Source organism: Caloenas nicobarica, chromosome 2 (assembly GCF_036013445.1).
Source record: "Caloenas nicobarica isolate bCalNic1 chromosome 2, bCalNic1.hap1, whole genome shotgun sequence".
NCBI classification, from domain to species: domain Eukaryota; kingdom Metazoa; phylum Chordata; class Aves; order Columbiformes; family Columbidae; genus Caloenas; species Caloenas nicobarica.
This window is the reverse complement of record NC_088246.1, coordinates 34,837,025-34,860,108: the sequence shown is the minus strand read 5'-3', so window position 1 is coordinate 34,860,108 and position 23,084 is coordinate 34,837,025. Positions and strand designations below refer to the sequence as shown.

At 45.6% G+C, this 23,084-nt stretch overlaps 2 protein-coding genes across 3 annotated transcripts in view; both read left to right on the top strand.

Annotated features, from left to right (window-relative positions):
* The window catches only part of HYCC1 (hyccin PI4KA lipid kinase complex subunit 1), a 364,011-nt gene that overhangs the window by 74,002 nt on the left and 266,925 nt on the right, over window positions 1-23,084 (top strand). The window lies entirely within an intron of this gene.
* Window positions 14,047-23,084, top strand: part of IGF2BP3 (insulin like growth factor 2 mRNA binding protein 3) — a 115,128-nt gene continuing 106,090 nt past the window's right edge. The window contains exons 1-3 of one of the 2 annotated variants that reach the window (XM_065628231.1): window positions 14,047-14,138; window positions 14,645-14,866; window positions 16,184-16,244. In XM_065628231.1, coding sequence (XP_065484303.1) covers window positions 14,692-14,866; window positions 16,184-16,244 — 236 coding nt within the window. In that variant the 5' untranslated portion in view covers window positions 14,047-14,138; window positions 14,645-14,691. Of the gene's footprint in view, window positions 14,139-14,611; window positions 14,867-16,183; window positions 16,245-23,084 lie in introns of those variants that run through there. The other variant, XM_065628232.1, reaches the window with a different exon arrangement.

Genomic DNA, 23,084 nt, shown 5'->3' with positions numbered 1-23,084 from the left:
CAAAATTTCACCAGGTTCAACAGATCAGGCTTAATCAGGGAAGGCTCCGCTTTGATTCCCTGCCTTTTCTGGGAAGGTGGTCTTCCTGTCTAACAAGAGAGAGCATTATCTAAATCAGCATTGCCTTTATACTCAAAATACAGTTCCTCCTTGACAAAGATGGAAGAGAAAAAGTGTCATGTAGAAGAGATAGACAGGCAGGATTTGCTGATCATCTAGGTGTGTGGCAAAAGCTGAACAGCATTCATGAGCTTCAGCAATGGGAAGAGTAGTGAATGCACCAGAAGTGGAGAGAAAGGAGGTGTAAGGAAGGAATTTCTCCTTGCTTTGCTAAACCATACTGGAACATGGACAAGGAGAGAGGAAAACAAGCTGCAAGGCTGGAGACGGCAGTGTAAACTGGAAAACTGAGAAGCGGCTCAGGAAGTTAATGAAGAAGGAGGAAGGAAAAAGGAAAGCAAAGGTATGTGGGGGACAGAGGCAACAAAATAATCTGGAGACCAGTGGCTTATGGAGAGAGGAAATTCTGGGACACATCGGGGATGATCACACTGCGGTGACAGCAGGTGGCTGTGGAAATTTTGTGACTCTTGTCTAGAGGAGAGTGGGACTAAGCTGGATGAAGATGCAGAAGACATTATGCTTTGTTCGAGAAGTCACCTCTGGTAGTGGACGACACGACCTGGAGCTTTCTGCTTGATCCACTTTCCACAACCAGTGCTAAGACTTTCCCTACCTGCCAAGCCCTTGCTGTGTCCCCTTGTCTCTCTGCAGCACTGAGAAATAAGTCACCTCCTCACCTCCAGATGCGGTGAAGTTTCTTATTACAGAAAGTTGTTTCGTGAGGAATCCATTTGTATGGTATTTTGCTGAGTACAAACTATTAATATTCGAATCAACTACCATGGAACTTGTAAAATTTCAAAACAACAGATAGATTTACAGAGAAGAGAAGGTGATGTTTACAGTCCTAAAGGGTTAGCAATAATAAAGAAGCAAAACTTCGGCTTCAGAGAGAGCTACAGAAATGGACTTACTTTTCTTCCTGTAACTTATACATTGTTTATCTTCTGGAGTCAGACAACTCTTTAGTTACTGAGTGAACAATATGGATTTTTCACTACTGCCCTTCTCCTTTTTTTATTTCCTTCGCACTGGCATGAATTTGCTCTTCCTGTCAGACATCGGTTGCTGCAAAGCCACAAAGATCTCATCTGCTTTTAACTTCCTCCTCTCAGCTCAGAATCTGCACTGCTTCTTCTCCAGCATAGTGCCAATTTCTTGCCAGAAACCAGCTCTGCTGTAGCTAGCATCTGCCTGAGCTTGAGGGCACGCTGACCCCAGCTTTTCCGTCGGCGGCAGCTCCCCGAGCCCACAGCTGCTCTACCCAAACCTCTGGTGAGACGTTACCACCACTGGAGTCCTACTCACAGCAGATCAGTCATCAAAACAGCGCTGTAAAACATCCGAGCACTGTTTTTGAAGAACAATCTCCTGAAGGGACTGCTCAAGCATGTTATGTTGAACCAGTCTTTAACCACCTGTTGGTGCTGCCTCTTCTCTGCCTGCTCCAAAACCCGATTTGAACACACAGGGTTTCCCTAGAGCAGCAGGAAGGCTCCAGCAAATCCTGACTTTCACCAAAACTGGTCTCAGTGGCAAGTGGGACCTCTGCAAATGAGGTTACCCACAAAGACTCGAGGAGTGGTTTTCCCCATTGCTTAAAGCACAATCATATTTGTGCTGATGGGAAAAAGTGTTGCACCAGCTGCCCCAAAGGCAAGTCTAAAACCAGGTGCAGGCAGAAGGCAGTGCCCTGCACAGGGCTCCCCAGGCACAATCTATAGAGGCAGCGATAAAAGACTTCACTTTCTGGCATGGATCAGGATGTCCATACAACTCTTGCCACAGGACACAGGTACTGGTGCACAATAGGACTGAACTAAACCTCCCTCAAGGAGCAGAGGGATGAAGACACAAAATACTGTTCAATAAAGAGGAGAGGCAAGGGATGCAGATGGAGCAAACATGAGACAGGACATAACAGCTGGGGAAAGCAAGCTGGGTGGGAGCTTAAGGTCAGTAGTTAAAAAAGGAAGCAAGGTGGAAAAAAACCCAGATGAAACAGGAAAGACATGACTACAAGTTAGGCAAAGGAGAGCAGAGACTGGATATGAAAGAAAGCAGCACCGGAGGTTTGCCTCACTTTTGCTGTGCAAACACACAACAAACTTCACAACTCGTGTTAAACAGCAAGGATCTTGTTGCCTTGAAAATGTAAATGTGAAGCCATTAGGGAGGATAAGACTGTATTTTATGTAAAAAAGAGATGCTGAACAGATCTGCAGTGACTGTGACAGTATCTTGGGTGTGTTGAATCCAGCCTGTCTGTGGAGTACATCTCCCACGTGGCGCCTTGCTCTCTGGTTTAGCGCTTGCTACCCTTTTCCCTTTGGCTTTTGTTGGGGGAAAAGGAAACACTCTGAAAATCATTGCCTAGGATGTCAGTCTTTCTAAGATCAGATTTACCTATAGCGCTTGGGAAGGATGGTGTGTTCTGTCTATGCAGGGATGTAAAATTCACTTCCTTGGGTACCACACATGTACACACTCTTCCTCTGGCTCCACTATCTTCTCTTGAAGACCACAGCCAAAGAAAATAAGAGAAGCCAGCACCCCTGCTAGGGGCATATGTCTGAATAGGCACAAGCTTAATAATGTCCCTGTTTAAATATCTATAGAGCAAATTGTGAGTTGTTAATGTAAAGCACGCACATGCTAAAACATTTTGGGGTGCTTTGGCTTTCCCTTGGTGGCGAGGCTAGGGCACCTTCCGTGAGGTCAACACAAAGGAAAATATTGGTGTCTTCCCTTCTCCCGCTGCTTTGAAACCAGGATCTCTGGTTTTGTTCCTGGGCTTTTGTGGCTACCGCGAAGGAGCATCGTCCAGAAGGCACCGTGTGCTTCTTTTCCAGTGGCTGCCGCCCTCCCGGTCCTTTTCCAGCCAGGGGCCCCCGCTGCAATCTGCCGACCCTCCCCGGCCCCGACGCGGGCAGCCAGTGTGGGCAGGGGCCGGGGGGGGAGGCGGGAGAGGGCTGGGGAAGGTTTTCGGTGGGGTGTGAAGGGACACCGGGCGGACGAGGGGGGATGGGAGAGCAGGCGGCAGCTGGGGAAGGAGGGGCGGCCGGGGCCGCGGGGGGCCACGCTGGCGCGTCCCAGGGGGCCCCCCCGTGCCAGCGCTCTCGCCGCTGCCCCACGGCAGAGCCGGGCGGCCCGTCAGCAGCCACCCCCGGGCCGCCCGCCGCCCGCGGGGGCCGCACGAAGCCCCACCGGCCATTTTTGGAAGGGAGGGCTCCCTCGGCTTTGTCTGGGCGGCCGGCGGGAGGGGGCGCGCCCCGCGCTCCTCGGCCATGTGGGGTGTGAGGCTGCGAGCGAGGCAGCGCTACGGGGGCCGCGGGCGGCGGGGGGGGGGGTCTTCCCCAGCCCCTCCGGCTTTTGGGCACAGCCGTGCAGGCGGGCTGAGCCTCACACGCTGTTTCAGTGCGTGCAACCCCACCCCGGGAAGCATCTGACTGTTGTTGGAGGGGAAGGGCGCCCAGACGTGATCCCACATTCGCCCCCAGCAGCCCCGCTCCTCGGGTCTGCTCACCCACCGCTCCCGCTTTCCCGGGGAATCCAAAGCGGCATCGGCCCTGGGCGTCTGTTGGTGCAGCCCTGGTTCAGCTCTGGTTCTGCTCTGCCTCACCCAGCCCTTCGCTTCCCAAGCCAGAAAGATGTCTTCTCTGCTCAGCTTCCCCAAGTAAACTGGTGCCCCAACACTTCGCCAGGTTTCTCAGTTAATCGTTAGGAGGCAACTGTTGCTCTGAAAGGGGAAAGCGAGAGGGGAAAGGGTCATCCATTGATTTTAGAAGCCTCCCCACTCATTTGTGGGGCGCACTGTAGGGTCTTTGCAGTCAATGCCTCACTTGTTCAGCTGGATTGTAGGTGAACTTAGTTCACCCCAAAGAGTTTTGTGTCCGAGCACCCGGCCGCAGGGGGACGGTGCCTACGCACACCCAAGCTCCACCACCGCCCTTAAATTATCTGTTAGATTGGCCATGTGTCTGCAGAGCCTGTTTTATGGGCTTGTAAATACCATTAAATCTGTTGGGTTTTAGCAGGTAGTGCACATTTCTAATCCAGCCTCTATTCAGGATCTCCCCCAGTTAAGCAGGAATATAGAAAATTTACATTTTTGAGTTGAAGTCATGTATCTGGAGCCACCTACCACCCACAGGACCAATGTAGATTTGACTCCATTGGTGGGGCATGGCTGTTCTTTCTGAAAAAGATACTACATGATGAGTGGAAAAAGGATGATTTCCCCCCATTCCCAAAGGGCAGTTCTCCATGCCCACAGGCAGGTGTTTTGGGATGTGTCAGAGAAAAGGTAGCATTTCATCTGTGATGCTAATGAGCTGCACTGGTCACTATTGCTCTATTTTTTCTCTAGGACTTGGTGGCTCCAGTCAAAGGCAGCCCCATCACATCTATCCAGGATATTTCTTACAACTTTATGTTGTGGTGGTTTTTTTCCTGAGAATTGTTGAACTTCCTAAAAACCAAAATTTGCTAGAACGGAACCCATTCTTCTTTTAGGACAACTCCTTACTGTTAAGGGAGAACATTGACCACAGCTGAAAGGGGTTTTAGATTTTGTGTTAATATATTGTCTCCTGGTGCTGTTTTCTGTTTAATTTAGTTACATATAGATCAGAGTTTAAAATAGTAACTAAGCACAATGCAGGTTCATACTCCAAGGCTTTTGTCTGTCACTTGATTAGTCATTGATAGGGATTTCTGATGCAGTCAGGAGCACAGTGTTTTGCCATATTTAAAACTTATTCCCAGTTTATTTCAGGGATTGTATAAAACGAATTATGGAAAAGAATGGATTTCCTGAAAAGCCCAAGTGCTGTACTCAGTATTTAACTGCAAGAAATGCTTTACTTCTAGCACAACAAAATAAACAAACAACCCTTTTGTTTTGCTGTGCTGTTACTATTTCTTGATTTTTTAGATTATTTTTTAATTTTAGATGCACTTGTTCAAGATTAAAGAATGTTTGTATCCTTAAAGTGTATAAAAAGAAGATTAATAATATCAATAAAGATATAATCTATGAAGTTTGTTTTGAGATTACAAAATAAAAAAAAAACTTATTAGAAAATTTGTTAGTAAAAAACGTTAACAAATTAACACTTTAGCAAGAACGAATTAATACAGGTGAAAAACCATACACTTACGAAATATAACACAGATCCAAAAGAAAATATCAGCTTTATTAATTCAGAAATTCAACAGTTTTGAAAATAAACCCTGGATTTAGTATATATTATTAAATTTCATGTGGAGATTCTACACGTATGATGTTTACAACAAGAAATAGTCATTTGATAACCAGATCTCAAAGGTGTTCAGAGCTTTCCAGTGCTTGACCTACAACTTCAGAACTGCAAAGCAAGTCCTGGCTTGTTTTGCCTTTTCACCAGGCTCTGCAGAAGTTTTAAGATGAGACTATGTGTACACAGATATGATGTCTTATGCTATGGGTTTGCAACAAAATGTGCAACAAAAAAAAAAAGAAAAAGAAAAAAAGAAAAACGAACCAAACCCAACCGTTTTGTGTAAGAATAAAACTAATCAGTTGCAACTTTATCTGCAGCAGATGGAAACAGTGCGCATCTGTACAATAGGGTTCTTATGGGGATTTCAGATATAAAACCTCATATCTTTTTCACTCCTTTTTCACTCATAATTTATAGAGAAAACAAAATCTTCCCTTAGGCTACAGTTTGTCAAGTTTTTTTTTTTCTTCATGCTCAAAACAGTTTCTAAACTGTCTGGGAGCATGTATGGGGCAAAACGTATTTTTCTGATTGGAAAATAAAGAGTTGTTCTTTCTTTCCTAATTATTAAGACAACTGAACTTTGAAACTTGACATTTTGCTGCTTCTCATTGAAATACACCCATGAACCACTTCGAAGTTAGTTTTGAACCTCTGCAACTTACTTACAGGACATGGGGAAAACCATAAATTAGGTTGACAGCATTTGCATCCAGAAAGCTGATCTGGTTTGTTCTGTTTCTTCAAAAGGCAGCATTTGAAAATCCCATTTGCAGCTCATGAGCATAACCTTTCAGCCAGGCCAGGGAGCGATTCCCCAAGAAACTGAGGGGGCACCTGTTGGCCTTTGACTTAACAGAGCAAGGAAACACTTTTGTCTTATTCTTCCCACTGCTTCGTCCCGTCTGCCCACACTTTTCTGCTTCTCAGGGTAAATAACCACAACTTGCTGAAAACATGTGCAGATTCAAAAGCAGCAGTATTTGGGCTAGTTTTAGCTTTCTGAAGCTTAAGGCAGCATTAAAAGTGGGCAATTAAAATTAAAAAGTCAGGATATAAAAAAGTTATATTTGATCAAATGAGTAGACTATACTAGTGACATGAAACATCCACATTTAGTCTTATCATCATAGCAATAGATTTTTTTTTTCACTTTAAGAGAGAAAGCTGTATTTTTACTAACTTGCAGTGCTGCAGGAAATTTAACTAGAATTTCCTGAATTTCAGGGTTTAATTAAGCAACTTGAACACTCAATTGAATTAAGTTACTTTAAGTCTATGTTTCGTACCATCAGAAGTGATATTTGAATTTTTTTGTTTCAAAAAGAATTAAGATCATATTTTGACTTGAACCATATTTCAATTCAAAATTAGATTTTCAGCATTGAGTATTAATACTAGAAACCCGCGCAAAGCTAAAACAAAGTGGTATGAAACACTTCTGAATTTTCCTGGATCCATCATTTAATGTAAGAACATAGACTGAAGCATGCAATTTACATTTTTTTTCACCCAAAGAATGAAAATAAACAAATTTTGGCACTCCTTTGCTAACACAATTTTGACTGTATTTTTACATTTTTAGCTTATGGCAAATAAAGCAGGTATTAGCCTCGCCTCTAGCTGTTGCCTATGAGAATGTTCCACTGGCTGTTTACATATAGGCTGGGGCTTTATCACAGGTCTGATGCAAGAAAGCTGAATTTTTTCTCTGGCCTCTGTGACCCCATTATGGGACTTTGTTAGTGTGCATTCTGCGAGCTCAGCCTCACTCCTACAGCACGACTATAAGTTCAAACAATGGGCTCAAAGCAGCCTTCCAAAAATAGCTTCAAAGTAGAATTTGCAGATTTAGGTTTAACTAAATATTTAATTTCTTTCACGTTTTCTTACTTGATTTTTTAACTTTGGTTTAAGCAGTACTTTAAAAGCATTTTTTAAAGTCAGATATACTGTTTACTGTTGGAAAACTTTACAGAAACCAAAAATGTTTCTTGAAGAAAAACTTGCATCTGAAATTTGTAGAAACTGCTACTTAGTCTAAGATATATTTGTGTGCTTCCAGTTGTATCAAGGATTGCTCAATGGAGATGTAAATTGAGCTTTAAACCAGGAATTAATTAGCATGAAAGTAACGCTATATGTACGCACTTTAATTTTGTCACACTAAGGCTTGTATTTATTTTTACAGGCTATGCCTTATGGGGATGCAAGGGATTTTTGTTTTACAGATCTCTATTCTCCTACTTAAATACTTACTTTTGTAGAAGTTTTAGTTACTTGTCTTAGCTACTTTTGGCAATAACTAGGCTGTACAGAAAATGTTTTAGAAAAAATAAGGTCAAACTTCATTGACTAATTAACTGTCAGAGAACCATGACTTGGGGGAAAAAATATAGGTATTTCCTTACGTAAAAAGATTGTGCCAGCCATTTTGTACTGACAATAGCTACTCAAATGGATCTCTTGTAATCAAAATTCCCTCACATTTTATACATAAAAATATGTATAATATACTAAGGTGACCCATTGCAAAGGAAACAGTTACGTTTTGTTTCATGAGAAATACAAAAGACTAAGGCTGATTTATTTTAGACCAGACAAAGAATAACTGAAACGACCTAATGAATTTATTCAGATACAAGCACTAATGTCTGCAGGAGGAGCCAACAATCCTGCAGCTCAGCCTTCAGCCTCACAGGTAGTTTAAAATTGCTATATACTCTATAATTCAGAGACTCAACTAATTCAGTCTGCTTAAGAAACAGAGCAGAAACCAGAACTCGACTGTATTTAACATTAGGTTGCTTTCTGAGCTTGAGAAAAATAATCAGTGGCAAAAGATAAAATATATACTGTGCTGGGAAAACACATTTTGAATACAAACGTTCAGGACCACATTCTTCAAAGGATTCATGTATTAATGGCCATTTTAAGCAGCTATTTTCATGAATGTTACATCAAAATTGGAACACTTATTCCTGATGAAATTTGTAAAAGACAGAATCAAAATCTAAACCAAACTATTGCTTGAACTGGAAGGCAATGAATTCTTATCAACCTCAGGCAACAGAATAAATTTATTTTAAGATACTCAACCAAATTAAAACAAACAAACAAACAGAAATGTAAACTATTAAACTTCAGCAGCTAGCAAATCTAATTTTGCTTTAACACAACAAAATAACAAATTTATATAAAAAATAAGATTTTTAAAAATATTAACCCCAAAATGTTAGAGTTTCTTCAAAGACCAGCATTACACCAGAATTTTTAGAGAAAAAGAGATGGAGATTTTTTTCTTATTAATAAATAATGGCTACTTAGAAGGAACCCTGGGCAAAATCTAGCCAGTACCAGGTAATAAAAAGCAAATTAAACACTCTTTCACTATAACTTTAAGATACGGAAGGTCCTGAGGCTGAATTCACCACAGACCCATGAAGCTAGCTGCAAACACCACTATCATACTAGTAAGGCAAACCAGATTCTGGAGAGGAGGGTCTCATTGTTCTCACCGAAGGGATTTCATGCTTGGGTTACTGCCCCATTTTACTCCCTTACTTGATTTCCCCCCACACCCCCTTGGCAAAAAGATCCCTGTGATCAAAGGAGGAACAAACAAGAAATATATTATTATTTCTCTAAAATGTAACAAAAGAAAACCAAACAAAACCAAACCAAAAAACCATCTGAACCGAGTTAAAATAATCAGTGAGAAACATTTTTACTTCTGAAATAATGTCTTCATTTTCATTTCTCCACTCCTTGTAAAAGCCCCACAAAACATTTTGTAGCTAGAGGAAGCCATATTGGCAATTCTTCCTGTCACTTGATCAAATAAACTTCTGATTTTGTCTGGCTGTATTATATATGATATATTTGTATTTTCTCTATGTTCTCTTTCCACCACAATTGCAAAGATATCAGGTTTCAGATATCAAACGGAAATACGATAAGTTCTATTTTGAAAATCCCATTTTAAATCCAGATGCGTAAAGCAAAGTGAACACTGATGAAAAGTTTGTGTGTATACATATTCAAAGAGTCTAAGTTATTTTTGTATTATTTAAATGCACATGATCAGAGTTCTGTTTTGTAAGATCCGTTTGCAAATGTTTGAAAGGTGAAATTAAGATCGACTGAGGAATCAGTACTTCGTTAAAGAGATCCCCGGGCAAAAGGGAAAAAAAATAAAATACTTTCAAATCAGCATGCAGAGGTTCATTCTAATCCACAGTCACTAAGTTTTATATACTGAAATACTTATCTAGAAACCGTTTGTATAGTTTTAGTACAGTAATACTGTGATAACACGGCACTACAAAACAATGAATTCCTGTAACTTTCCGGTAGGCAAAACAGCACAGACAGCTCACCTCTTTATAATTCTTTTCTTTATTGGGAAAAAAAAATAAAAAAAGAAAAAAAGAAAATCGAACAGAGCTGGCTACGATTTTTTTTTTTTCTCAAGCCCTAGAACTTCCGATGCAACCGTGTAATTTATTTGTTTCATTTCACACCCGCACAGGCAGCCGCCGCGCTCCCACTTGCAAATTCACCGGGTTTTGCAGTATTTTGTGACCGAAACTTCCCGGTCGGAGCGGAGCCGGTCCCGGTGCTCCCTGCCTGCCCGGGCAGCCTCGCCGCCCGCCGGGACCCGCACCGAGCCCGCCCCAACCCGGAGCCCGACCGGCTGCGGGCACCGAGCCGCCGCAGCTCCCCGAGCTGTCGCGCCCCGGGAAGGGCGGCCGGACCCGCCGGCGGCACCGCTCCAGCACCCGGGGACACGGACCCCACCGGCCGCTTGCCGCAGCCGGTCCCCCCCAGCGGCTCCCCGTTGCGGGCATCCCGCGGAGCCGGCCACACGCCCCGTTCCCGTCAGGCGCCCGCACCCCACCGCTCCTTTGTTCCGGAGGCCGCCGGAACCGGCGCCTCTGCGGCGTGGCACCCACTTACCGCCGGACAAAGCCCCGGCCCGCCGCCGGGAGGGAGCGGGGCCGCCTCTCCCGTCCCTGCCCGCCCCCCGCCGCCCCCGCCGCGCCACCGCCGCCGCTTTCGCGCCACGCGCGGCAGGGGCCGGCGCGGGAGCCAATGGGCGGCCGCGAGCACCCGCCCGCCAGCCAGTGGCGGCCGCGCCGCGGCAGCGGGCGGCGCTGGTAGGCGCAGGGCGCAGCCAATGGGAGCCCGCGCCGCGCCACGCCCCGCTTTACTACGAGTTACTATGGCTGCCCGCGGCTGGGCGCGCGGGGCGGCTCCGCGCCCCCGGCGCTGGCGGCGCCTGGCGGGGGGGGGACGGAGGGGGCGCGGCCGCCCCGCCGCGGGGACCGGGCCGGGGGGCGCTCTGCGCCGCGGTCCCGTCCCGTCGGCGGGGGTGGCGGCCCCGGGAGCGGCGGCGGCTCCGCGACCGCGGGATGAGGCAGGGCCGGCGGCAGCGGCACCCCCGCGTCGTAGCGGCGGCCGGGAGCCCGGCGGGTGGCCGCCCCGCCGCCGTTAGGCCCCGCGGAAGGCGCCCGCCGCCCCTGCGCCCCGCGGTGGCTGCCCGGCCCCCGCTGCCCGTCGTGGGCGGCCGCGCCTCAGCCACAAACCCACGCGGGAGCCTTTGGTGGGCGGCGGCAGGCAAAGAAAAAAAAAAGACAAAAAAAAAAAAGACATTTGATGATAAATATTGAGGCTGCGGACGGTCCAGCGTGCCACCCGCCCGCCCTGCGCTGAGGGGGGAACCCCAGCGGAGCGGGGGGGCTGCTGGCCGCGGGAGGGAGCGCCCCGCTCACCCGTGACCGTGGAAAAGGGGGCGGACGGACACGGCGGGGGCTCTCGGTGTGTCACCCCGGAGGTGGGGAGAAGCACATGGCTGAGTTTAATTCTAAATGGCAGACTGTCGTAAAAGCCCTTGCTAGTTAAAGATTTGCTTTGCTTCCTTGCGTAGAATATTTATGCTTTTTAACTTCTTGTTTTGCCTGGGCAATAAACATAAACATCTGAAACATAAAGAAAAAAAAAGAAAATTTGTATAATGCCTTTTCATACAGAGATGTCTCAAAAACCAGGTTACCTGTGAAAATGCTGTGCTGTGTGCTCATGTAGTTGATCTGTGACTGACAAAATAAATTACGTCTCAAATTGTAAAACTGTATTCTCAATAAGGTTAAGATTTGGGAATGCCCAATTGATCTGAACTGTGTCCATTTGTACTGGAAAGTGGAGATTTGTCAAGCAGCATCAGCAAGTTGGTTTTTTGTTGATTTGCCTTTTTTGACATTCAAGATTTGGATTTACTCTTGAATCCACTAACCAACCCACACTTCTCGACAAACAAAGCTATACATTATTTAGCTTTACAGAAAATATTTCAACTTATTGGCAAGATGTTTTCAGAGTATATCTATAAAAAAAGGGATTGCTAATAAGCAAGGGTGGGGTTTTTTCCCCCAATCATCTGATTACAAAGAGGTTTTTGATATTATTAGATAACTGATACATACTGTTATAATGAACTCTCAATCTTAATTTATTTTTTAAAAATTCCAGCAAAACAGATTATCGCACTAGAATAAATGAAATATACACACTCCGTTTAGCAGTTTTAAGAGGAAATACCAGATACTGCCATAGACTAACCATGCAGAAATGAGCATATGCAGGCTGCCTTATAGATTCAGTACAAATCAAATTTATAAAGAATGTAATGAATCTGCAAGAAGTGACTAATTCCTTTCACAAGTTTGACTAAGAATTCAGTAGCTCGGAGGGGGCTGTTTTTAACGTAGGCAATTGTTTATTTTAGCCAGACTACATAGGATGGGGTTATGAAATACAAATTCATTTAGGAAAAATGCCACATCCAGCATCGAAGAGTCATAAACAGGTTGATACTGTAGAAAAAAAATATTTCTCCCTATCTCCAAGATGATTATTTGCTAATTTTCTACGAAATGGAAGTTGTGATTAAATTCTGATGAGTGGAACACAAAACACTTGCATTCCTCAATCACAAGCTCACAATTAAAAGTTCATAAAAATGACACTGAGATTAACCAATGGGTTGAAATCACAAATATTAGTTTCTCGGTAAACCAGGCGCTTGGATCCACACCACAAAAAGGGCCGTATTTCCAACTTACTGCAACATTCACCCAGCCCCTGATAATTTCACAATGGTTTGGGGCTCCAGCCCTCATGGTGAGCCATGTCTCCTTGCATCATAACCACCACCAGCGACATCTCCAGCGACTTGCTCTCCTCCGAGCCCCGTGTCCCACCGCCACAGCCGAGCGGCAGCGGTCGGGGACCGGGTGACAAAAGCCTGTCCCTCGCCCGCCTTTCAAGGAGATTTAAATCCCCCCCTCTTTAATTGTAGACTTGGTAGAAGTTAGGCACAAAACTGTGAAGCATTCCTGTTTACTACGGATTTCCAGATGTACTAGAGGACATGTGGAAATCCATTCACTGCTCACTAATAAAAGTATTTAACCATTTTCCATGGATATACCTATTAAAACCTACCACAAGAAGCCTACCATGGAATAAATGAAACCTTCGGCTAAAGTGTGTTGAATTATTAAACAAAACCTACTAGATCGCTATATTAAACACAGTGCTGGCTTTCATTTCCGTATCCTTTCTTCATCTTCAGGCAACATTTTGTTTGCACTGGAAAGGCTCCACACCCCCAAACCCCTCCCCCACAAGCCCACCATTGTATCCGTACGAATGTGGAGAATTATGAATGGTTCCTTAAACCGGGCTGGGGAGAAGCGGGGGGAGGAGGGGGGTCGCCAAATCCCTTTGTGTGCCGTTACCAGCCGAGGGCAACGGTGCCTTCGCGTTCCCCCCCCCGCGCCGTCCACCATTACCCAGCTGGAAAGGGAGCGCGGTCCCCCCGCCCCTCCCCGGCCGGGCAGCGCCGGAGCGCGGCTCCTTCGCCCCAGGACTCTCCCCTTCATCATCCCCCAACTCTCCTCCACCCCTTTGTCTTTTTTTTTTTTTTTTCCCTCTCCTTTCCTCTCTTTCTCCTCCTTTCCGTAAGGCTCAGCGCAAGGGGCACTGCGAGTGATGCAGACACATTACCATATGGGGCTCCTCCGAGGCTGGAGAGACCCCCCGCCCCCGCCCCGCCAGCCCCCCAGCACGCAGCCGCCGCTGCGCGGGAGCGGATCCCCGCTCTCCCCCACCGCCTCCCCCCACATCCGCACTCCCTCCCCCCACTTCTTCTTCTTCTTTCCCCTCGTCCTCCTCCTTCTCCCCCCTCCTCCCCCCGCCCGACCCATGGTGCTGGGGAGCTGGATCGCCCAGGCACGACCCCAATGAATAATCCCCACAGCCTGGCACGGCGGGGGAGGAGCGGGGTGGGAGGGAGGGGGGGGGCGGGCATTGCGGTGCCTTTTCCCCTCCCTCCTCGGGATCACACCCCGCTCATACGGGGGGAGGTGCGGTCGCCCAGCCGATTTTGGGCGGTGGGGGCGCGCAGAGTGGACTCCCCCGGCGGAAGGGCAGAGGCGGCGCAGACCGGAGCAGCGCCGGCGCCCACCCAACTCCGGTTTCCCCTTCCCCCGCCCTCGGGCCCTCTCTAAACTTGTCCTGTCCAGCCTCCCCCCACCCTCCCTTCCCGTCCTTCACCCCGGCCCTCCTCCTCCTCCGTGAGTGTGTGTGAGCCACATCCACTCGCTAATTGAAGGGCTGGGATTCCTCACGTGAGAAGTTGATTTGTAGTTTGAACACGTGGCTCATTCAAAAAGCCGGAATATTCAAGTAATTTTTTTTCTCTTTCCCTCCCTCCTTCCCTCCCCCCTAAGCCCCTTCTCTGTTTTTTCTTTTTTTTCCTTTTTTTTTTTTTTTTTTTATACTGAGAGGCGGCGCCTGCACGCACGTAGTGTGACATTTTCATAGTCCGCCTGCTGCTGCCAAAGGGACTTGGGGGCAAGACAAAAAAAGTAGTTTTTTTTCCCCTCCCCTCCTTCTTTTCCTCTCCTCAGCCCGCCATCCGCGGCCCCGGCGCTGGGTGTTTCCCCCGCGCCCCTCATGCGCCCGAGTAGCACGGCAGGCACTTAGGGCTCCCGTTTGGCTACGCTTTTTTTTTTTTTTTTTTTTTTTTTTTTTTTTTTTTTTTTTTTTACCCCGAGAGAGAGGGAGGGACACAAGCTGCAGATCTGATTTTTTTTTTTTTCTTTCCCCTGTCCTCTCTCTCTCTCTCTCTCTCTCCTTCCTCCATCGCATTTTGTTTTATTTCCCCCTTCCTCCCCACCTCCTCTCGCAAGACGAGGGTTGCAGCCCGCCGTGCGCGCCTCCCCGAGCCGCCAGGAAGATGAACAAGCTCTACATCGGCAACCTCGGCGAGAACGTCAGCCCTCTCGACCTGGAAAGTCTCTTTAAGGACTCCAAGATCCCCTTCTCGGGCCAGTTCCTGGTGAAGACGGGGTACGCCTTCGTGGACTGCCCCGACGAGAGCTGGGCCATGAAGGCCATCGAGGCACTTTCAGGTGAGCGGTCCCTTCCCGCTCCCCCGCTCCGCGTCTTCTCCGCAGCACCGACGGCCCCCGCCGCCCGCACTCCTCCGCGGCCGCGGAGCTGCTGCAGCGGCGGGCTGGGCCTCGCCGCCGGCCTCGGCGCGGAGAGGAGGGGGGAGAAGGTTGGGAGGGGGGGGTCCCTGCGCCCCCGCCCCCAGGTGAGGTGCAAACTGTTGTTTTCCCATCGCGGCCGGAGCCACCCGGCCTTCCCACGGAGGCTTTGCGCGGGGCTTGCGCGGCGGCGGGCCCCCGGGAGGGGCCGGCCCGGCGTGGCGGGGGAGAGGGGCCGGGGAGGGGCGGGAGCCTGGGCCCACGGACCCGCGGCGCGGCGGCTCCCATGTTTTTCCACACCCCACGGCCAGCCTTGCCCTGCCGGGGGTCCTCGTTGTGTTGGGGGGGGGGGGTGGGTGGGTCGGCGGGTGCAGTGAGGCGAGGGCGCTCTGCGCGGGGTGCGCTGCGCTCCGTGGGGCAGCGGCTGCACACCCCCGCTTTGGGCACAGCTGGACCCCCCCGCAGCCCCTCGCAGGGGCCGCCTCTCCCCGGAGCGGGCTGGGGCTCCCCGCGGCTTGTCGCAGGGCGGAGGGCGAGCCGCCGAATTGCCCCAAACTTGGGAGGGGGTAGCCCTGCTGCCCCCCCCCCCCCCGCCGCTCTGCTATTTATTTCGGTTTCTCTTCGCTGCTCTCACGCACCCATCACCGCCTCCACCAGCGCGCCGGCTCTTGGCCCCGACATCCTGTTTTTGCGTGCTTAAAAAAAAAAAAAAAATATATATATATCTTTATTTTCGGGTGAAGCGGTTTTGCGGAGATCTGCTGAGAGAGGCTCCCTTGGAAAAGATGGGCTCGGGCTGCGCTCGGTGTCTCGTTTCGGCTCCCTTCCCGCCCGCTTCCGAGCAGAAAACCGCCCGAAGTTGGAGGCCCGGCGGCGGCTCGGGGGGCGGCGGGAGCCCCCGCTCTCCCTCCCCGAGATGGGGCGGCCTGGCCGGCTCGGTGGGGCTGAGCCAGGCTCCTGCACTCGGCGTTTCGCGGGTCGTTTGGAGCTCGGGGCTGGGGCGGAGGAAGGGGCCCCGCCGAGGGCAGCCCCGGCTCCCCCGCGGCAGCGGTTCGGTCGCCGAGCTGTGTCGCTTTCCCGGGTGCCGGTTCCCCGCTCCGCCAGTGCCCGGGTTTGCCGATGAATGGGCTAACGTGTTGCGCTCCCCTTCCCTGTTTTACACCCCTGCAAAGCCGCTCCGAGAGATAGGGACTCGCAGCCGCGCTCAGATATTTTTCCCCTTTCCTTTCATCTCTGCAGGTAAAGTGGAGCTGCATGGGAAACTCATAGAAGTTGAACATTCAGTCCCTAAAAGACAAAGGTAATTTATTTTTATTTCCCCCCCCACCTTGCTCTCGGTTACCCAGTGAGAAGCAATTTGAAAAATGCTTAGGTTTGTGTTTCTCTTCCCTGTAGATAAATGGACTGCTTTCTTAAACCCACAGGCGTGTATTCTGCGCTGTCTTAGAGGATTTTAGAATCATCCCATGTATTTCTAGTGTTGTGTCTTGGCCAGGCAACAATGGCAGTATTTAATTCATTAAGAAAAAAAAAAGAAAAGGAAAAAAAAAAAGAAAAATTGCCTTTTTGTAGGAGAACCAAGTTATTATGGTCTGATGGCAAATGATTGTGAAGATTTTAAAATTTAAAGTTCTGTCAGAAGCGTTAAAATCTGGTGTGTTAGCAGGAAATGAAATATGGTGTTGTGAACTGTATAACGGGCAAACACATGAGCTTTGCTCCAGGAAAAAAAAAAAGCATCTTGTAAATACACTAGTATACATATTTTTTTGATCCTGCCATGTTGGAGTCTCCAGCATTTTATAGGCACGTAGTAGAAGTCTCATCTGTATTTGAGACGATTTTTCATCACTTTTTTTGAGCTGGTCTATAGAAGCAGCAGGAGAATGACTGCTTCCCAATAACGACAGGATTTATTCATCCTTAATTTCTAAATGTATGTTTAATTTTTGTAAGGTAGTAATTTTGTTGGGCCTCATGTAAAGAAGCAATACTTGCAATAAAGGAGGGTAGTATTTTTATACTGCCTATAGCAATTCAGCCTGCTTCTTTCACAAATATTTAGATTATAGAAAACCTGGCATGCAGTAGAGAGTAAAAGCAAAATAGATCAAACTTTCCACGTGCTTGTTCCTCTACTCCATTATTCAATCTGGGAAGTATGTCTGTCTGTATAACTTTGTTAAAAGGGGCTTCTACTATTTCACGGTTATATTTAAAACTACAGGCTTTTAAAAATAGTTGATTTGAAAAGGTGAATTAGCTGTCTTGATGGGCACTGTATCTTGGTATTTTGAGAATTAGAAGTTTAATCACTATTTAGTATTAGAGGGAAGCTTCACTTGAGAAAGTGTGGAGGATTTTTACTCTAGTTAAGGAGGGAGAACCCCTATCTGGACCAATTTGTAGCATGCTAATCTTTATGGTTATATTTATTTGATACATTTAATTGGAAATTAATATGCTGTATATGCTTTCTCATTTAATATGCAAGGTATATGGCTTTGATTTACAGTAGCCTCTATTTCAGATCTTTTGGTATATAAAATACTGTTGTAGGTGGAAAATATTTTTAGATTTAAAGGGAAAATTCTGTGGGACATATAAGAATTGATAATTTCCTGTTAGTCTCTGTAATAAAAGTATCATGATTATTAACCTTAAACTTGCACAAGTAATATTCTATTTATGCTGTTGAAAACAAGTCCATTTCACTCAAAGGTAAATTTAAAATCACTGGTGCTGCCCTCAAACTTTTTTTTTAAAAAATAATCATTTAATGCCTTTGAAAGTATTTTCCTGCTCTTTCAGCTGTTAGCTGAAGTGGTGTAAAAATCCATTCTTCATATGGGGTAGCATGTCTTCCTATTTGTGAGCAATTATCAGAAACATGCATCTGTCTGTAACTTGTTGAAAAGAATTCTACACTGAACTTAAGCGCTTTTCTAGGCATGCGTTGCCTACATATAGGCGTAATATTGAAAGAATTGCAAATGTAACTTTATCAGCATACCCGTAATGCTTCTACCAAGGCAGTTATTTGTTAAAACATTGTTTCATCGCGTAGTGTCATGCTGGAATGTACCAGATATAGTTCAAATTTACACTGCTGTTTAACAGAAAATTAAATTGCATTTCTCATAACTGCACTTCCTTCCCCTTTGTTTCCGCTCCCCCTCTCCCAAAATCAAATATAGAAAGCCACTTAAAATTTATTCAGTGGCTTCCATACGTAAAAGTGACTCTCTTGTTCTGTTTATACATGTCTAATACTTTTCTTTTTGGGGGGGGGGGTCAAAAAACTGGAGACTTGTTCCATGTCTCTATAAACATTGCTTACTTGGTGTATATTTAGAGTTGTTAGGTAAGTGTAAACCCACAGTTTTCAAATGCTGAGTATTTTGGTGAAACTGGTTATTAAGGTGCTTTCAAACTAACTTATTTGGAGACTTTGTATCCTTTTACTCAAGGGAGAGGTGTCAGATTCAGCTGGAGTGGGGGCCCACCCAGTGCATTTGCAGGCTGCAGGGCCAGGGAGGTGAGATCTGCTTAGAGCAGGGATGCCATTAAAAAAAAAAAAAAGTTATGTCAAGTCTGTTCTTCAGCATGAGCGTACGATTAATAGTTTGGTCAAATGATTACTTCATAAGAGCAAAAGTTGTTTTGTAGTGCGTGGAAATTATTCAATACATTGTATTGACCTCTGCTGCTGTGAGGCTGCTTCATGGAGAATCCTAGCCCCTCCTTCCTTAGAGCCTCCTTAAATATGATTTTTATTTTTATATTTAGCGGACTGGGTATATTATCGCTCGTGAAGGTAGTTTGTGAGTATTTCTCCAGAGGTGGCAGAGGTGCATGGGAGGAAAGGGTAAGGGTTTGCTAATCCATATCCTCGTCACATAAAGGAAGGTCAAGAGGTGGTGTCAGCTGGGGTTGCCATAAAGTTGAGCTGAATCCAGAAGATGGTGGAGCGTGCCTGGCTTGTTGTTCAGGGTGAAATACTTGGGCCCAGTTGTCACTGCATTCCAGCCCTTGCTGGATCTTCAGATTTGAAGTGGTCACACCCAAGTTTGCAAAATTACCTTCCTACCTGCTGTGGAAGGAAGAAGAGAGCCCATGTGTGAGTCTTTGCCTCTCTCCCTGCCCTCCTCCGGAAGCATTTAAAAACAGACAGGGGGATATGCTGTGGTTGAAAGAAGGGGCCTGGTCAAGGTTTCCTAGATGGAAGGGTGGAGAATTATTTTGGGGGAGGTGCAAAGTGTTTAAAAAGCTCAGAGTAGATTCCTGACTTACTACTGAAATCTCAAGGGAATGCTGAAGGAATGCAGCATTTCTGCATTCAGACCCCTCAGTGTGGAGGAAGACCATTGCAATATTTAAAGCTTTAGGTCACTTTATGCAAAACTTGGAGAAGGCATTGTAATAATTTTGACTGCAAGTCGCGCTCTGCAACAGAAGGCAGGGCACTGTTAGTCACTATCGTTTCTTAGATGGGTTTTCTTCTCGCAGAGCAGCCATGTGGGAGGAGGATGGTGGCGGCCCATAGTATACATTCATTTGCCTGTGCCCATGAAACTTGTGGCGCCAGGCTCTGGTACTACCTTGCCGCAATCCAAGAGCAGCTGGTATCTCACAAGGTGATGTACGCTGCAATCTGATTATTCAAATGTCCCTGATGTCACTTGTGTGTGATGAGGGGGGAGGGCAGGCACTAACTCCGGGCACCTGGGGATGTGCCTGGTGCAGCCTCCTGGCCCCAGCTCCCACCTCCAGGTGGGCTTCCCACCCAGACCTGGTCCACCATGCCAGCTCCTGAGGCCTCTGGGTGCTCAAAATGCTCACACCACCTCAATTGTGGTAATGATGAGGTGTGTGTTTTCCAATTGGAAGGTTAATTTTTTTTTTCTCCCCGCTTTGAGGGCTCTTTGTTGAGAATATAAATTCCCTATGTCTCTTCTGGGGGGGTTGTCTCGGAAAAGAGAGGGAGAGGAGAATAGCAAAGGTGCACCTGGCAGGTCGTGCTGCCTCTTAATGAGCTGTGCTCCACCCCTCATCTGGAGGTATCTGAAGGCTGGTTTGAGGAAATCAGGCTCAAAAATCCCTCATGCAACCATCTCTGTCCCAGCAGCAAGTGTTACGCTGTTGGATGGGCATCGGATTGTGTTGCTAATTTTCAGTGTAATGAGGGTTTGTATCTTGTGTATGCAAGGCGATGGGAAATGGCTTCACAAGGCTAAAATATGTATGGTGGCTGCAATGGTCACAGTTTGTGTTTTTTTTTTTTAAAGTAGTGGCATTGATTTTTAGTTTTGCTTCTGTAAATATCAAGCAGGGAGAAACATACTGAATGTAAGATGACATGACAGAAAATATGCCATTTATTTGCTGTATTTATCCTCTTTTCTGTGGAAGGAAATGGAGTACCACACCTGGGTCCAAACTAGAATATTTTTGAGAGTGAAGGGCCAACATTTTGCATAGTGATTTTGGGGTTTTATTCTCTTTTTCTGCATTTATTTTTGCAGATGTGAACATGAATTTTTTTTCTTTTTAAATCTTTGAAAAATTACAATTAGAATGAAAACAAACCTGGATAGTTGTGGTGATTCCTACATGGACAACAAGTCATTATGGGAAGAACAGATAATTCTTCACTAACTCTGCTAACTGATATGTTGTTGGAAGCTTAATTTTATAACTCTTCATACTGTTTGATCATTTAAAAAAACCTTTGCAGTTTAAAAAAATAAGCTAGATGAAATAATGAAAAATTATTAATGAAACACAGCTCTAAACGCATGTCCTGAAAGGTTGGTCTTCCTCTCTTTTTGCTGCCTTCCCTTTATAAAAGTTACTCTGAGAACATACTTGTAGTGGAGCTTAAATCCAGCGTAGATACAGTAGATTTTGAAGTGGTGGAATAAAATTAGCATTTTGGAAGTGTAATTCAAGGGTAGTAAAATATAATCAAGAAACGTTTACATTTTTTTCTACCTTTTTTTTTTCCTCCTCAAGCATGCGGTTATAACATTTTCCACTTTTTTGAGACCTTGAAGGTGATATTTCTGTAAAATGGGGCTGTGTTCATTTCAGCTGCTCATTTAAGTGCAGAACATAGGACTCTACAGTGCTGGAGCATTTTTATGGCTTCTAGCTAGCTATTGGGTGGACTTCAAATGCTTAGTTTTGACCTGGAAAATTCTTCAGTGACCTGGGATTTACCTACCTAACAGAAAATGCGAAGCTTCCCATAATGGTCATGAGAGAGGGACCCAGGCAAGATGAAAATACACCTAACAACCACAGCCAGGGCTGGCCCTTAAGGGAACCTCACAAAAAAAGTTCTTCACTCCTTAAACCTGCTTCTTTCCTTCATGTCATCTTAGCTTTTAGGATTTGATCCTCCTGTGATTTTGGTGACAAATACATAGCTCCATGGGCCAGAGTTAAAGGCGCTTTTTCTGGCAATTTCATCCTTAACATGAGCCCAGCGAGACAGGCACAGGACAATATTGATGTGTTTTTTTTTTTTTCCTTGTGATTTACAAGTCAAATTTATTACTGGAATTTGATTATTCAGCATCAGTAAATAGATGGTGCAAAGATTAAATGCTGTAAAATCTAAGGGAGATAACTCTCCATATTTTATATATAGAGATGGACAGGTGGAAAAGTTTGAGTAGGATTGATGCACTTAGCAATATTGAGGTGCTTTGTGTAGTTCCAGACAGCTTCAATACAGTTCTGTTCTAATGCGTTCTCTCACTTTGTTTTCACACGCAAAATGTGCATTTGCACATCAGTCCATTCTTTATCTTGAATGATGCAGAGTATGGAACTGAATTTTGAGTTATATGCTAATTACTGTTGAAAATGAAGATAAAACTGTAACTTCCCCTTATTTTGTCTAGAAATGTGATGTTTTTACCAGAAATATTTGTGTTATTTTATAGTTTTAGTCTGCGGCTCCCATTTTTTTTTTTCCTCTTTTGAGCATGTCAAGTGTATACGCTTGTATGCCTTTCCATCCTGCATCTTTGCTGTACGAGTCTTACATTTGGTGTCCAAATAAAGAAACTTTTGTTGAATGTGCCATGAAAAATCTCCCCAGATGTCTGGGTTTGGGGTGTGCTGGGGAGACTAGTAAATCCAGTGTTTACTGGTGTTACTCAGCCCCTCTGAGCAAGTTTATCTGTGTGGGTATTTCAGCAGCAGTTGTTCCTTCCCATCACCTGGAATAGGTAATTTGGCTTTGAAAAGTTTCTGTATGGGAGCAAGAGCTCCTGTGTGTTTGGGCACGTTTCAGGTAATTGACAAAAAATTACATTATTATATTCCTTCTGTATTTTTTTTTCTTTCCAGATCTGCAATATTGGTTTGTGAGTGTGAGTTGAAAGATGCATACATTTAACCAAGAAGAAAACCTTCATGTTCTTAGTTCTATGCTTAGCAAATAAAGTGTGTTACTAGGGCCAATATTAGGATAGGTGTTAAAATTCTGTACACATAATGGCAATAAAAGAGTGGGGCAAAAATGGTGTTTTCAATTTTTTTTTCTCTGCAAGTACATTGAAATTTCAAAATGGAAAATTATATTAAATTATAATATTGTGTTATTTTGCTAAAGTGTATTATCACAGCAGCTGGCACAAGAGAAACCTGTAGCATAAAAGGTGCCTCCTGTGCCACGTAACCTCAGCAGCAATGTGCCTCCCTTCTTGCCCACCTTCATGGTGAAGTGGAATTGGCTTCAACTAAAACTGTCCTTCTGCAAATCTAGGTGGAAAACTGCCTCTAACAGGCAACATGAGGCATTCCATATTTTTAATCAAGTTAAAAATTGGATAAGAGCACAGATAACAATATGTCAAAGAAGGGTCTGACTCTTCTTGGGTATGGGAATAAGTATCGAAACAAAATGTCTTGAAATGAAAGGGCTTCAGCTGGGAAGGGCCTTACTCCATTTAAAATTTTTTGGTATCTGGATCATTTTGTGACTGGTCTGGTGAGAAATAATGCAGAGAAGTGTTTCAAAGAGGATTTGTGTGTGTGTGTATATATATCTGCACTTGCATTTAAAAATATTATTTTATCATAAAATAATTTGCAGTTTAAGAATAAACCAGCTAAAAATATCTGG